The 15,397-nt window shown below is 31.9% G+C and overlaps 2 protein-coding genes across 2 annotated transcripts in view; one reads left to right on the plus strand and one right to left on the minus strand.

The window, feature by feature from the left end:
• Positions 1 to 15,397, minus strand: part of LOC140047269 (uncharacterized) — a 91,953-nt gene that overhangs the window by 7,590 nt on the left and 68,966 nt on the right. The gene's annotated exons all lie outside the window — the stretch shown is intronic.
• Positions 1 to 15,397, plus strand: part of LOC140047264 (ATP-binding cassette sub-family A member 2-like) — a 45,222-nt gene that overhangs the window by 1,565 nt on the left and 28,260 nt on the right. The window contains exons 3-6 of the mRNA XM_072092172.1: positions 9,152 to 9,245; positions 13,302 to 13,413; positions 13,859 to 14,016; positions 15,074 to 15,195. Of these exons, the coding sequence (XP_071948273.1) occupies positions 9,152 to 9,245; positions 13,302 to 13,413; positions 13,859 to 14,016; positions 15,074 to 15,195 (486 nt within the window). The remainder of the gene's footprint in view (positions 1 to 9,151; positions 9,246 to 13,301; positions 13,414 to 13,858; positions 14,017 to 15,073; positions 15,196 to 15,397) is intronic.

Raw genomic sequence — 15,397 nt, forward strand, 5'->3', positions numbered from 1 at the left:
AGTATTAAAGGGGGATTCTGGGTTTAAAATTGCTTTTAAATATCGTTTATTTATTAAATAAAAAATATAACAATTTATAGACATGTCAGAATGAAGAAGTAATAACGAGAAATTAAAAAAATTAAATTTCATATACATTTGAGGGTAAATTCATGGAAAGTCTGTTTTTCAGAAGCTTAGGGAAGCTCATTAATTCATGAGACATTTACAAAATCACGTCATCAGTGGATTCCAAACTCGCGACGTCAAGCTTGTACGTTGTGTTCTCTCTCCTCTGTCAAACGACGACCACCCGATCATTGTGAAATACATTTTTTGTAGATTTTCTAAGCTAGGCCTAAAGTGTAATAATAACAGTAGTAGCATATATTTATTTGACATTTAATGAAATACAAAATTTAGTACAGATTACGGAGTCATAAATAAATTATATTATTTTTATACCTCGAATAGTACAGATCGTCTATCGGCTTCACGTACTAGGCTAGGCCTAGCCTAAATCATTTTATTCATGGGTAAGAGCCATTTCTGACTAGGGATTCCATGCCACGATGGCTACGTTAAAACATTGGGGCCATCATGGGCCTAGCTAGCCTATTACTAAACGATTGGCCCATACATAACAAAACTCAGTGGATTCCAAACCCATCCTATCAACCAAACTCCTAAACAATCTAAACCTAAAACGTTCTACAAAAATCGGCTGTAAATATTGAGGCAAAACAAGGTCGGATCGCCTAGTTTACTCTCCAAAAAAGCGGATACTGCATCAAGCAAGTAGACCGGTAGTAGGAAGGAGACCTAGCTGATCCGGCCCAGTTAAAAATTGAGCTAGCTAGTGTAGTAGTAGACCCTATGCGAATTGATACTACCAGGCCTTTTACTATAGGCTACACTTGTTAAAAATAGCAATACTTATGTTTACAAATATTTCAACTCTCTCATTCGAGCTAATACCATTCCGGTAGGTCGAGTCGACCTTCAATCAAATACTGTACATCGTTCATGTTGTGATTATAGACGGGGTATACTCGACCCGACCAGTTTGGTATTGTATACTGTATCTGCTTATCACGTGACGATGCCAAGCATGCAGAGAGAGCACGTGTATCGTCGTCTCGCTCTCCTCGCTCAGCAGGAATGTATACGTTACGCTTCATTGATTATGAAGGCTTTCCCTAAGTCAGTGCAAAAATCGGCAAACGTAAAGTGCAAACATATCTAATTTTTCACTGTTTTGATGGATTTTCATAGAAAATTGACTTTATAAATGGGAAGACCGACTAAAATTACATCAGATAAGTATAATTTTACAAAAGTAATTGATGGTTAATGATAACGAGTCGTCGGAAGATTGACCATTTCACGAATTTCCTATTCTGTAACCACAGTGTGATTTTGCCGTAGCTGCACTTGTAATTTGGCCTCATTTCACAGCCTTCGTTCTACTTCACTGGGCGTTTATATAAATTGAAACTTTTACCGTTCAAGAGACAAACAAATATATTTTACATTTTTTACTATTCATTTTAAACCCGGAACCCCCCTTTAACAAATTATTATACTGTACTAAAGCTCTGACTAATATCAAACTCAAATATGTGACAAAACAATGTGACGTGCCCATATGGACATGATGATGTCATAAAACTACCATATTATATTACAGTAATATTTTTTAGTTTTTATATCTTTGTTAATTTTTTATTTTGTATTTACTGTTTGTATTGTTTGAGGGTCCCTAATGATCAGCTTATGCTGGATTGATCACCCTCATAAATATTGTTCAAATAAAATAAGTAAATAAAAAAATCACTACCATATTTGGGCACATCACACTTTTTTTTTGTCAAACTAGTTTGATAGTGTAGAAAGAGCTTTCAGTTTTTTTTTATCACACATTTTTCTAGTAGATCATAATATTTTCTATTTTCAGCAGAATGATGACAGTAAATTTCATTGGTATATGATTTACTTTGATGTACAACACATAGTACAGACTATTGTCTTGAAATAAAGTCTCTGACAATTCAGATTACAATACTAGGCCATCTGTTTGCCCATCACTGGATGTTATTTCATGGTCAAATTTTATTTAATTAGTAGTATTGTTTTTCGTTTTCCTTGTCTTATTTTGTTCTAACTTTATCCATGAATTAATTAACAAATAAAAAAGAATTTGAAATAATATGTCCTAGTTACAGTATATTCCCACCCTCTACATGTTTTAATTGTTAAAGGTGTATCGAACAAAAATGATAAATAAAGGATAATAAAAAAATGACTTGAATATGCCATTTCACAGTTTTAATAAAGCTAATCACTCCCGTAGCCGTAGGAGAAAAAAAAACTTAAAAAATAATGTTTTCACTTATAAAACGACAGAATGACTGTTAAATTCAACCAAAAACCATTGATTTCCAGTCAATTTGGCAATGTTTTTCTTTAAATTACATTTTTTTGGGTAAATGATTTTTGAGATTTATCACATTTTTTCGTCAAAGTAAAAACTATCATTTGACATTAAAATGGTATACTGTATATTTCAAACAAATTATTTTTTTTCAGAGGGAAAATATCTTTTATTTATTGATGATGTAATCCCACCGAACCATACTTTTTGCTAAATTTCTCAGTTTTTTTAATGCTAAATACATTTCTCATTTAATCTTTCTATATTATGTTGAATTAAACCATAAAGGAATCATTATCTTCATGTTAAGCGTTAAGTATACATAATATTTTAAAATTGTTTAATATGTAAACATTCAAATTATTTGATAAACAAAGTTGATAAGTCGTTGTTTACTCCTCAAACAATCTGCTTTCTTAGTAAATAAACCAACTGAACCATTAAAATGTTTGACCATTATGTTAAAATATTGCATGTTGCTTGTTTTAATAAAAAGTGTCCTTTTTTTATAGGGGTGTCCATTAAAGTTTTTGACCATAAGGTTAAAATATTGCATGTTGCTTGTTTTAATAAAAGTGTCCCTTTTTTATAGGGGTGTCCATTAAAGTTTTTGACCATAAGGTTAAAATATTTCATGTTGCTTGTTTAAAAAAAAAAGTGTCCCTTTTTTATAGGGGTGTCCATTAAAGTGTTTGACCATAAGGTTAAAATATTGCATGTTGCTTGTTTTAAAAAAAAGTGTCCCTTTTTTATAGGGGTGTCCATTAAAGTGTTTGACCATAATGTTAAAATATTGCATGTTGCTTGTTTTAAAAGAAAGTGTCCCTTTTTTATAGGGGTGTCCATTAAAGTGTTTGACCATAAGGTTAAAATATTGCATGTTGCTTGTTTTAAAAAAAAGTGTCCCTTTTTTATAGGGGTGTCCATTAAAGTGTTTGACCATAATGTTAAAATATTGCATGTTGCTTGTTTTAAAAGAAAGTGTCCCTTTTTTATAGGGGTGTCCATTAAAGTGTTTGACCATAAGGTTAAAATATTGCATGTTGCTTTTTCAAGAGAAAGTGTCCCTTTTATAGGGATGTCCCCCAAAGTGTTGACCATAAGGTTCAAATATTGCATGTTGCTTTTTCAAGAGAAAGTGTCGCTTTTATAGGGATGTCCCCCAAAGTGTTGACCATAAGGTTAAAATATTGCCTGTTGCTTGTTTCACCATAAAATGTCTGCTTAATACTGTAGTGGGGCGTCCCCTGAATAGGAGTTGGCCGTAGGGTAAAGCATTGTGTGTGTATAAACTCTATATTTTCAGAATTCGAATAAGGATTGAACTACAGTATACAGTAGTTACCATGTAGAAACATACTTAATGTAATGGTCATCATAGTGTAGGTCTGAAGCATGTCAATAAAATACAATTTAATATAATACACAATTCAATAAAATTTACAATAAAATACGAAATTACAATACAATAAAATATAATACAATTACCATAATAATGTATAATACAATGGCAATAATAAATATCAATATAAAAGGTATACTATATAACTTTTCTGTAATATGGTAAATGCTTATGATAGCTACAGTAGCTGATTAATAGTGATACTGTACTTTGTTTTCTTTTCTACTCTACATCACTCTCAATATGAGTGAGACGTTCTTCTCCATGTAGAGTTACTCAAATCTAGCACTAGTCCAGTTGTTGATTAGAAGTACAAACAAACAAAAACATATAAATAAACACTATTAATTATCATGAATTTTATTGTCGGTTTTGAAATAATTGTTGTCAGGTAGCCATTTAATAGCAAATGTTAATACCATTAATTATTGTATACGCATTTTGTGCTTTTTAACATGTGTTTTACTATATTTTTGGACTGTTATTTTATGGAAGTCAGAGTTGAAGGGTTAACGCCATTTCTGGTGATAGTGGGTTTTCCGCGTTTGATTGACCCTCCTCAGCAGTCCACTTCTTTTGTGTTGTCTGCTTGTTCTTGTTTTCTGAAAGGAATACATAGAAAAAAAAATAAATGGAAATAAAATAAAAGGTTTGAATCCATCTGAAAACAATTTTTATGTAAAAAAACAGAATAATTAAAATATAATAAAAGCAAAATTGTATTATGTGATATCATCTTTCTCAGACAACAGAATAGCAAAAATAAAACATCATATACCTGGTGAAAACAACAATGGAACGTAATGATTATGTAACAGTTACCATAGTGCTTGACATCTCAACAACAATGCCTTTGATTAATAATTGCCTATTGTTACCAATGCTCTGTTTACATAGCTTAATCAGTTAACTATTAATTATTACCATGCAGCATTATTGAACAATCAATTATTGAGAAGAAGCCCTTTAGGGTAATGCAGTCAATTCTCCCAAAACCAGACCCTCTAAAAACCTGAAGCTCTCCCAATACCAATTATTCCCAAATTAATTTTTACCATTAGAAACAAATTCCGAATACAAGACTTTCCAGAAAACCAGAAATATTTGACCAGCACAGGTGTTCGGTATTGAGAAAAGTTGACTGTATATTCTTCATAAAAGGACACACTAATTTTCTACAAAAAAAACTTTTTTAATATTTGATAATTGATTTATAAAAGTTACATCATCTGTACGGTATTCACAATGTTGGATAATTCTGACTTCTCAACTACTGTATCCTTTAAAATCGCAGGAATTTGTTACAATTGTCTGCCTTTTGTTGAATGTTGTGATTTAACTTGTTTAACTGATCAAACAAAAATTTGTTTAAAATGAAATCCTAAATTAAGAAATGTATGTTTATATTGCTATAATCCAAAACTGTAAGCTAACTGTAAGCTAAACTGTAAGCTAAACTGTAAGCTAACTGTAAGCTAACTGTAAGCTAACTGTAAGCTAAACTGTAAGCTAACTGTAAGCTAACTGTAAGCTAACTGTAAGCTAAACTGTAAGCTAAACTGTAAGCTAAACTGTAAGCTAACTGTAAGCTAAACTGTAAGCTAAACTGTAAGCTAACTGTAAGCTAAACTGTAAGCTAAACTGTAAGCTAAACTGTAAGCTAACTGTAAGCTAACTGTAAGCTAAACTGTAAGCTAAACTGTAAGCTAAACTGTAAGCTAAACTGTAAGCTAAACTGTAAGCTAAACTGTAAGCTAAACTGTAAGCTAAACTGTAAGCTAAACTGTAAGCTAACTGTAAGCTAAACTGTAAGCTAAACTGTAAGCTAAACTGTAAGCTAAACTGTAAGCTAAACTGTAAGCTAAACTGTAAGCTAAACTGTAAGCTAAACTGTAAGCTAAACTGTAAGCTAAACTGTAAGCTAACTGTACGCTAACTGTAAGCTAAACTGTAAGCTAAACTGTAAGCTAAACTGTAAGCTAAACTGTAAGCTAAACTGTAAGCTAAACTGTAAGCTAAACTGTAAGCTAAACTGTAAGCTAAACTGTAAGCTAACTGTAAGCTAACTGTAAGCTAAACTGTAAGCTAAACTGTAAGCTAACTGTAAGCTAAACTGTAAGCTAAACTGTAAGCTAAACTGTAAGCTAAACTGTAAGCTAAACTGTAAGCTAAACTGTAAGCTAAACTGTAAGCTAAACTGTAAGCTAAACTGTAAGCTAAACTGTAAGCTAAACTGTAAGCTAACTGTAAGCTAAACTGTAAGCTAAACTGTAAGCTAAACTGTAAGCTCCATGCTGTAGACGGAGTGTGAATTGAAAGACCTGAACTGGACTAAATTGTTAAATGGAGTCATAAATCAATAACCAAAACATTCATTGTTTTTCTGTTTCGCATCATGAGTATTGTGCAATAAAAAATTGCGAAATGATTTAGACTTTATACATTATGTGTTTTTAACAATTATCATACCATCATAAATTTGAACTTTTTATGTAATTACTTTGTAACTGGAGTTTCCTGCCAAGAGTAAATTGATCATAAAATGTGTAGTTTCCTTCCTGTTAAGATAAATTTAAAGTACTGTAGAGTTTGGTATAAAGTATGTTTTCTTATTGCCTGTTCAGACCAGAGTTTTCTTTCATTGTTTGTATGCAACATACATAGGTCTCTGAACCAGAAATGTTTTAAAACTCTTGTTCACACCATGGAGGTAACCAACATGCCTTAACAATGCAATTCAAACATACAAGCATACAGTTTGAGTGAAAACCATGGTAAAACTAAAGCTTGATTCCCACTAGGACGCAACGCAAGAACTAAGCGCAACTCAAGTGAAGAAAATTTGTCCATAAATTTCCGGATAACATCTCTTTGTTAAACTCCAGGTTGGCACTTCTGTTTCATTTGACCAAAATGCAATCTTCTCATTGCCGACAGAAGTCTGTGACTTGCAGACACCAGTTCTCTACCACTGGCAGCCAGAAGTCTACCTATCATTGGCTGCCAGTTGATAAATTATTAACTGTTTCTAATGTACCGTATAATAGTATTGTACATAGGAATATTTTATTTGGTTATATTAATCAAACAGCAGTGGGTTACTGAACTTTACAGATTTCATAAACAGTTGAAACTGTATTTTTTATTTGAATTATTTATATTATTTATTTTTTTCCCATAAATTTCTCATTTTCACAGCATTTCTTTCTTTTTTTTCGAAGTGCTTATAAGTAAAAACTCGCTTATTATACCTTATACCATTATACCAAACCAGTTCTTCTTAATGAAAACTGACTTCACAAAATCATTGTTTTTTAAAGAACAAAGATGATTTGTTTTGATAAATTTGTTAGAAAGAACTTAGCTATTGAACAAATATTAGAGTTTTCAATTAACCCTATAGTTTTGACAACTTTTTTTCAAATTAGGATTTATCACCACTAAATAACCTCTGCTAAAATCTGTATTTCAATGTTATTTTGAATGTAAATATTTTAGACCACTTTAATCGCAATATTCAAAGCACTTCACATTATTAACTCACTCATTGGATCAAACACGTATGGACACTCCCATAATGTTGCAGTCAATAAGCGCAATTGTGTTTAAACAATACCACCAGGTACCCAATTGTACACTTACCAGCTTATTATATGAACACACAAGTATGCTGTGTCGCATGATGATCATGCCATCATTGTCATTGGTCTGTGATGTGTGTCATAACATATTGATTATCAATTACGTAAACCAAGTCTATAATTTACATATTTTAAATCATATTTGTAGTTAATAAATTGAAATATGTTCTATACTCCCCTGTCATAATAATTATTTAGTTGCACAGGGCGGATTAACAGAGATAAGCTTGAGTAATTAGTTTAACTCTGAACTGAATACATTCGCCTTTGGTATCTCTAATGTAAATCAGGGCTGCTCTTATTTTACAAATTGTTATGCCTGAAAATGTAATTCAATTATGTTTTTAATTCAATAAAATTGAATTCTAAAGTAAAGTGAATGAATGAATACATTTGATTGTCAAGAAATGGGTTAAAATCTCATTTCTTACGTTGCTGAAATTGAGAATTCAAAATTTAATACAATTTTACATCATATGTTGATAATCGGCATTCCAGCATTGTTAAATTGTGACTCTATGGACTGCGAGTGTGTGTGAAGTATGGCAATCAACTATCCATGGACTTCAATTAATTTTGTCTATCCTTCCTGTACATACTTTTCAAGTATAAATTCTCATAAGCTTTAGGCTGCAATACACATCTCATAGCACCTACAGTACACACACAGACCAATAAAAAGGGTCTTGTGTTCGTGAAGACAATAAAACAACCTTTCGTTTTGGGACAGTAGACAGAGAATGAACATTGAATCAACAAATGGTTTAGTGGTTATGATGTCCAAGCTACCAATCCAATGGTCCTGGGTTCAAGTCCTGTCATGTCAGGAATTTTTCTAATGACAAATTACAACCCCACTCACAAATAATTGTAAGAAGACTTTGTTTATATATAGAGAATCTTGTGTATGTTTGTCTTGTGATCAGGATTGCCACCTTTAAGAAAGATAGTGAATGAATTCGCCTAATGGTTATACTTGGTAATTTGCCTAAATATTAAAAGAAAAAAAAGGAAAAAAATATTGATCCCATGAGGCTTGTTCAAGCTTAGTTATTCACTCCGGTAAGTCCATGAACTACCCACCAAAGTTAGCGATATCTTGTCCATGAAGCTAACTTTACCCGGGTAAACTAAAAAACCAAAACAGGCCTACACACATGCAGAGATTAGTCTGTAGAATTACTGTTTTATTCATCTACCGTCCTGAAGCGAAATTTAAGGAACATAGTGGGCCTTTTTACTTTCAGAACCTCTACTGTATACCACATGCTTCTTTACTAACCAGTGCCTTGATAGATATAGCATCCAATTCCTACAATTACAATAGTGTACTAGTAACCCTAACCTATACCAAAATGTTGCATCACTTTCAATTTCATATGACCAATTTAATACCTTTAGCTAGGTAGTACTAAGTTGTTTTTAGAGTTGAATGGACTGTTAACATCTACCACAGATAAAAAATGCAAATTGTAACTTGCAATATAAAATGATATTTCTTTCAAACATTAATCTGCTCCCTAATAGTAATATACAGAATTTACTTATTTTTCTTGCTATGTAGAGTAGCAGTACAAAAACCATTGTTTTGTTATACTAATCAAGTATTGATTTTTAATGCTATTTCAGCTCCCCTTTATTTTTTCAATTTTATTATTGATTTTAACAACAATCGTTTTCTTTCATTTATTTTAGATGGTTGTTTTGTTTGAGCTTACAATTCCTATGGTTCTATTCTTTATTCTGCTTTGTATTCGTGCCAGAAATCCCTCCGAGCCAAGAAAGCAACGTAAGTATAGCTATTAATAACAGGAGTACATCTCCTTTGGAACAAAGCTCCGTTTACACTCAGTCTACAAATCAAAACATATTTTAAGTGGTACTTCAGCCATAAAACCTGCTTTTATCCACTTTACTGGCTATTGAGTAACTCCGTGCAAATCAGCAATTGGATTGAAGATACCCTTGATCTTGAATAAATATGTATTCTAATATAGTAGAGCCCCTTCTTTAGGGCACCCCTATTTAGAGGACACTGTTAAGGGGGAACTTTGTTGGGAACCAAAGTTATCCCCATAGGCTTTCTACAGTATTTCATATTATACATAATATACAGCCATACAAAAAAGCACTTTTTACAATACTCTGTAGTATTTACCTAATTGACTACCCACATCAACTTAACTTTTGATATTGCAAAAGTTTCACTATGAAAGAAAGGGCTTACCTGTTTTTCAAGTGTGTACATATTTTCCATTTATTGCACACATTAATAATTCTTAAGCCTTTATACTTGAGTTGACAGAATCACTTAATCAGGTTATAACCCTCTCTGAATCTATTTCAATGATAATGAGGTCTACACTGTATGTATGTAGGTCAAGTGATTTAGATAAATGTACAAGGTCATAGACGATTTTAGTTATCTGTTAGATTTTGAATAAATTAGATAATATATTCAGCATTACAGGTGGTTTACCCAGTCAACTGTTCAGTGTAGTTGTGGCTTGGTGGTTATGATGCTTGTTTATCACTCCAAGGGTCCTGGGTTCAAGTCCCGTCACATGTCAGGATTTTTTTCTAAGGACCAAATTACTCCACTCCCAAAGACTTGTAATAAGACTTAAGTAGAGCATCTTGTATATGTTTGTCTTGTGAACCTCTGAGGGTCCCTAATGATCAGCAATAGCTGGATGGATCACCCTCATTAAATATGGTAAAAAAAAAAGAAAAAAAAAAAGTAACTTGTACCCCGACATAACCAGCCAGGTACTAAGGTACCCATGTACAGTACAAGTTCTCAGATAGATTGTGCATACATTAGACAATGTATTCAGGATTACAGGTGGTTTACCAAGACACCTGTACTTGTTTTCAGACTAGACTATACTTTCCAATCATCCAGGTACTTAGAATAGATACTCTCAATAACCTCTAATGCAAGTTATTAATAGTTGATTTATTTTTCGAAAATTGTGCAGTGAAATCAAATACGTTTTATTCTTATCTACTGCAGTATAGTTTGCTAAATTAAACAATTATTATTTTTCTCAAGTTAATATTTAAGGAATGTTGAAGGTCAGAGGATTTGTTTTTTAAATAGCTTTAAATAAATTAATTGACTGAGAGTTTACACCTTTCTGCTGATCAGCAAAATCAACAGCTGAATGAGTGTACAGTATAAATCCACCATTTCATAGGCCTTATAAAAATACAAGGCCTTCTTAATACTGTATGTTGTACAAATTATAGACTGACATACAGTATTTATACTGACATATTTTGCAAAATACAGTACTTCATTTTATAAGCAAACACTTTTAATACATTTTAATGTTTCCGTATACGGTACAGTAAGCTACTTATTTTAGGAAAAGCGTACTGTTGTAGTAGTAGTGTTAAAATAGTTTTAATGATTTTAGCAGTCAATATGGAGTGTGTGACCCAAGTGCTATCCCCCGTCCCTAGTTATTATGGATAAGATTAGTTTGGGGGCTGGTGCTACTGGAGAACATAACCTGTAATTTCAAGTTGTTAGTACTGTTTATGTTGTTTTGTTTATCAATTATAAAAGTTGTGCAAAATAATATTTAATTGCATGTAGACTAGTTCTGCTGGTTGCACTTTGGTCTCTGCTTCTCTTATTTGGTTAAATGATAATTTATTTATTTATTTTTTTTTTTATGTAGGCAATACAAATGTTAAAGATGGTAATTATATTGGTAGATTATGTCGTCATATAATTCATTTTTTTTAGATATTTTCAACTGTAGCCTTACAATTTAAATGTACTTTGAAAGATATTATATATCAATTTTATTATATTGTGTTTTTAAGTATATTTTATTTAATCAACCAACCTGTAATTGGTGCCTTGTACTGTTGGTTGTAAGAATAAAGATTAGATTGATTTTGTATAATTTCATACAACTATTAAATATTATTTACAATTTTGCAATTAACATGTTGGTCAATATTATTATGGTTACTACTGTACATTCTATTTTTAGACGTAAAATGGCCTTCTAAAATTGTTTTAAACGTCGTCACAGTTGCTTTCTACTCTATGTCGTCAAATCCCACATCTCTAAATGACGTCATCGAGGTTTTATCTGGATAGCTTTATTGCGTCCAACAGAGGGTGGTAATGCAGGTTTAAATGACTGACTAATAAAAGCACGTTCAATACTGTGTAATTAATGCTAATAGTAAAAGCAACTAAACTGATCAATATTAATACTAGAATAACAACACAATTTTAATAAAGTATTGAAATGCTTTGTACTCATATGAAACATGCTGTATAAAATATTTATACAGTTTTAACTAATGGTACATACAGTTACTAAATTCAAAATGCTAAGAAATTTAATTATAAAATAGAGTTTTAATTATTGTTATTATTTAAGGTATATTTATTCAAACACAGAAATCATACAGGTAGGCTGAAATGAGTACAATTTTGCAGATATAAAATCTTTGGGAAGTTTCCAATATTTTTTTTGATTTAAATTAAAAAAATTAATTCTCCTGATTGTTTTGGTTTTTAATAAAACATCTAGAATGTTACTACATTTTTTTTTAGGCTCCTTATTATTATTATTATTTTTTTTTTTAAAACTAAATAGGCTAAAATGTATGCATACATACCAACATTATTTTAACCTAATTTTACTTAAAGACCCCTGCAATTTTGGACGTATTTTGGAAAATAATACATATATATCACTTTAAAAACATTAAACCATGTCATTCCTTGTCTTAAATGTACGTTTTATGGTAAATTATGATAAAAAGTGAGAAACAATGCACTACCTAAGTAGCTCGCGGCGACCGACCTCTCGTGGACGGTCTTAGGCCTAGCCTAGCTAGGCTTAGTTTTGTAGGCCTAGCTGGTAAACATCGGTAACATACGAACATCATACGCTAGCTATATACCTAGCCTGACGTATTGTCTTTCTATTTTTGCCAGACTCCGTTAATACAAATTGGGGAAAAGCCGGTATTTTCGCTGAAAAGTTAGGAGTCTTCCATTTGTTTTAATTTAATTTATAATTTTAATTTAATTTATTCGACTTCTCACTAACTCAGTTAGTGAAGGATCTGGACCAACAGGTGGTAAACACCTCTAAAACGGTCCAGTCCCAATTTGCACAGTGGCTGTGTGTGACAGTGGCTGTGGTTGTGTGGACTAGTACACCGGGGTAACCCCCTACTCGTCTCGAAAGATGTACTAGGTTCTTTAAAGTGCGCATGAGCTATGTGTACACTGGACCTACGGTTTATAGTCCTTATCCGAGAAGACTCGTTCTACCACCAGAACCATGGAGCGAGTGAGCCTCGAACCCTTGCCGATGTTATGGCTACGTAATTACGGTTCCACTGTCTTAACCGCTCGGCCACTCGCTCACTCGCTTATTTGGCCTCACGATCGATCAAAAAGTGGTCGAATTACAGGTGAAAAACAAAAATATCAATCCGCGCGCAATGCATTTTGGGATTTATAGCGGGCCGCTATAATTATTAGAATCGACTTATTTTTCACATTTTTAACCGTTTAAAGACGAAAAAAGTTATAGCAATAGGACCATATAGTATTATTTTTACATTAAATATAGTTTGTGCTCTTAAATTAGATCTAAAAAACGTAGGGAAGGGGGCTTTAATTAAATAAAATTCTCTAAAAAACATGATACTACTGTCTTTTTTATTAATAGGAGTCTTTTTCGTGCCAAGCTTACCTGGATAAACCAACATTAACCTTTCTCTCCAAAGAGAGGAATAGGAAAGAATACCATTTTAATATAAATTCCACTCATCAACGATTATTAATTGTATTTTACAGAGTACTTTGTTGCCCAGCCTTTACCGTCAGCAGGTGTGGTGCCGGTCCTTCAGCAGTTCTGTCCCAAGACCCACAGAGACAACTTTGGTTTTCCTAATTATCCTAATGCTCAGTAAGTCTACTCTCTGAATATCATTTCATGCACATCTATTACAGCAAGTTTACTAGCCATTTTAAAGCTCTGTCTACACTATCACACTTTATGTAACAAAAAAATGTGATGTGCCCATATATGGACACAATGATGTCATATCAGTACTATATTTGGGTATATCACTACCATATTTGGGCACATCACATCTCGATTTTCTTGTCAAACTAGTTTGATAATGTAGACAGAGCTTTTGAGGATGGATAAACTATTGTTGCAGACAGACAAATGAGCGTAAGTACAACCTTGGCCCCAGGGTGCCCCTTAGTCTTGGTACCATGTTTTTTAAATTAACAAATTTAAGAACTAATTATAACCAGAAGTTAGTCCAATTTGTCTTGATGTTTCACTAATTGTTGTAACCTTTAGAGAATGTTTGTTCAATTATAACATTAATTTCATATAGGGTGAAACCTTTCCTGCAAGAGATTTACCAGGTCATCCAAGACAATGACCTTTACCCCCAAGATTACCGCATCTCGGATTTGGAGAAGATGCCGGAAGCCTTGCAAGATTTACTTACAGATTATAACACAATTGAGAATCGGTTTGCATTGGCACCAGGTCAGTTACACTTAGATTTTTACATATTTAATTATTAATTTTTTTGGGGGGAGGGGGTCGTTTTTTTCCATTTTTATGATTTATCAAGGTTATAATGTTGTGCATATTAGAATATTTATGTGACATAATTGTTTCCAGTAGTACTAGTGAATATATAGAATCCCTACTTTACGGATACCGTTATTCAGGAGAACAGAATTCATAACAGTATAATGATCTAATTAAAACCATAGTTAATGTACTTCCACAATGCAACCTGCATCAGCTTTGGTGCAAATTCGATATTTTAGGTTGTTTTTGTTGTTTTAAGTTTTTTTTTAAGCTGCCATTGTTAATTTCCTGGTAAATTTGTTTTTCTTTTTGTATCTGGCTGGATGTACTATCTGAAATAAAGAAATGAATGAATAAAAAATGAGAAACAAATGAGGGAAAATATATATATATTATTATATCATAACTGCTTAATATTTTGCATAACTTTTTTGCAGGTTTTGTTTGTTTGCCAATCTTTTGTTTTCATATTTTTTTAGAAATATCAAGCTCATAAAATTCTGTTGATTGATATCAAAATATATGACGTAAATTGTTCTTTATTTAAGTGATACAATTATACATTACAATTTTTTTTTATTCTTCTCTTTGTTGTTCGTATTAAAAATTAATAAAAATATATATCAAGATTATGAACGTTAATATCATAATATGAAAAATTATTAAAATGTACTTTAAGTGATTAAGTATATTTTAAGTATAGTATTACAAAGGGAATATATTTCATTTTGGAATTAATTACAATTAATATTAAAAAATCTCTGAACTAGATATTGTAACCTCTATGCTGAAATTAAAAACAAAAATAAGTATCAACTTCCAACCTTATTCAATTACACACTACTGTATATAGCCTACCTATTATATGATATGTTTTAAATGCATGTAAATTTCGGGCTGGCAAATATCACCAGGGCTAGTAATATCTCCAGCTATCTTGCCCATGAGCCCCGTGACAAAAAATCACTTACGTAATTTTTATTTAAATGGTTTTTTTTTGTTGCAGATTTGGATGTGATTTCAATTTTAAACGATCCAGCAGCATTTGAGGATTACCTCGTTAGCAACTTAAGTGTACCTCAAAGTGATGCTGATGAAATTATACACTCACAGATTAAAACTCAGGAAGTATGTTAATCTACATTGTAAAGCTCTGTCTATGCTATCAAACTAGTTTGTCAAAACTATGATGTGCCCAAATATGGTAGTGATATTCCCAAATATTCTATTGATATATGACATAGCACATAAAGTTTGATAGTGTAGACAGAGCTTCAGACAATATAATCATTATTGTTATATATTTTACATTGTGTTATCCGAGGACAGG

This window comes from Antedon mediterranea, chromosome 4, assembly GCF_964355755.1.
Source record: "Antedon mediterranea chromosome 4, ecAntMedi1.1, whole genome shotgun sequence".
Lineage (NCBI taxonomy): Eukaryota > Metazoa > Echinodermata > Crinoidea > Comatulida > Antedonidae > Antedon > Antedon mediterranea.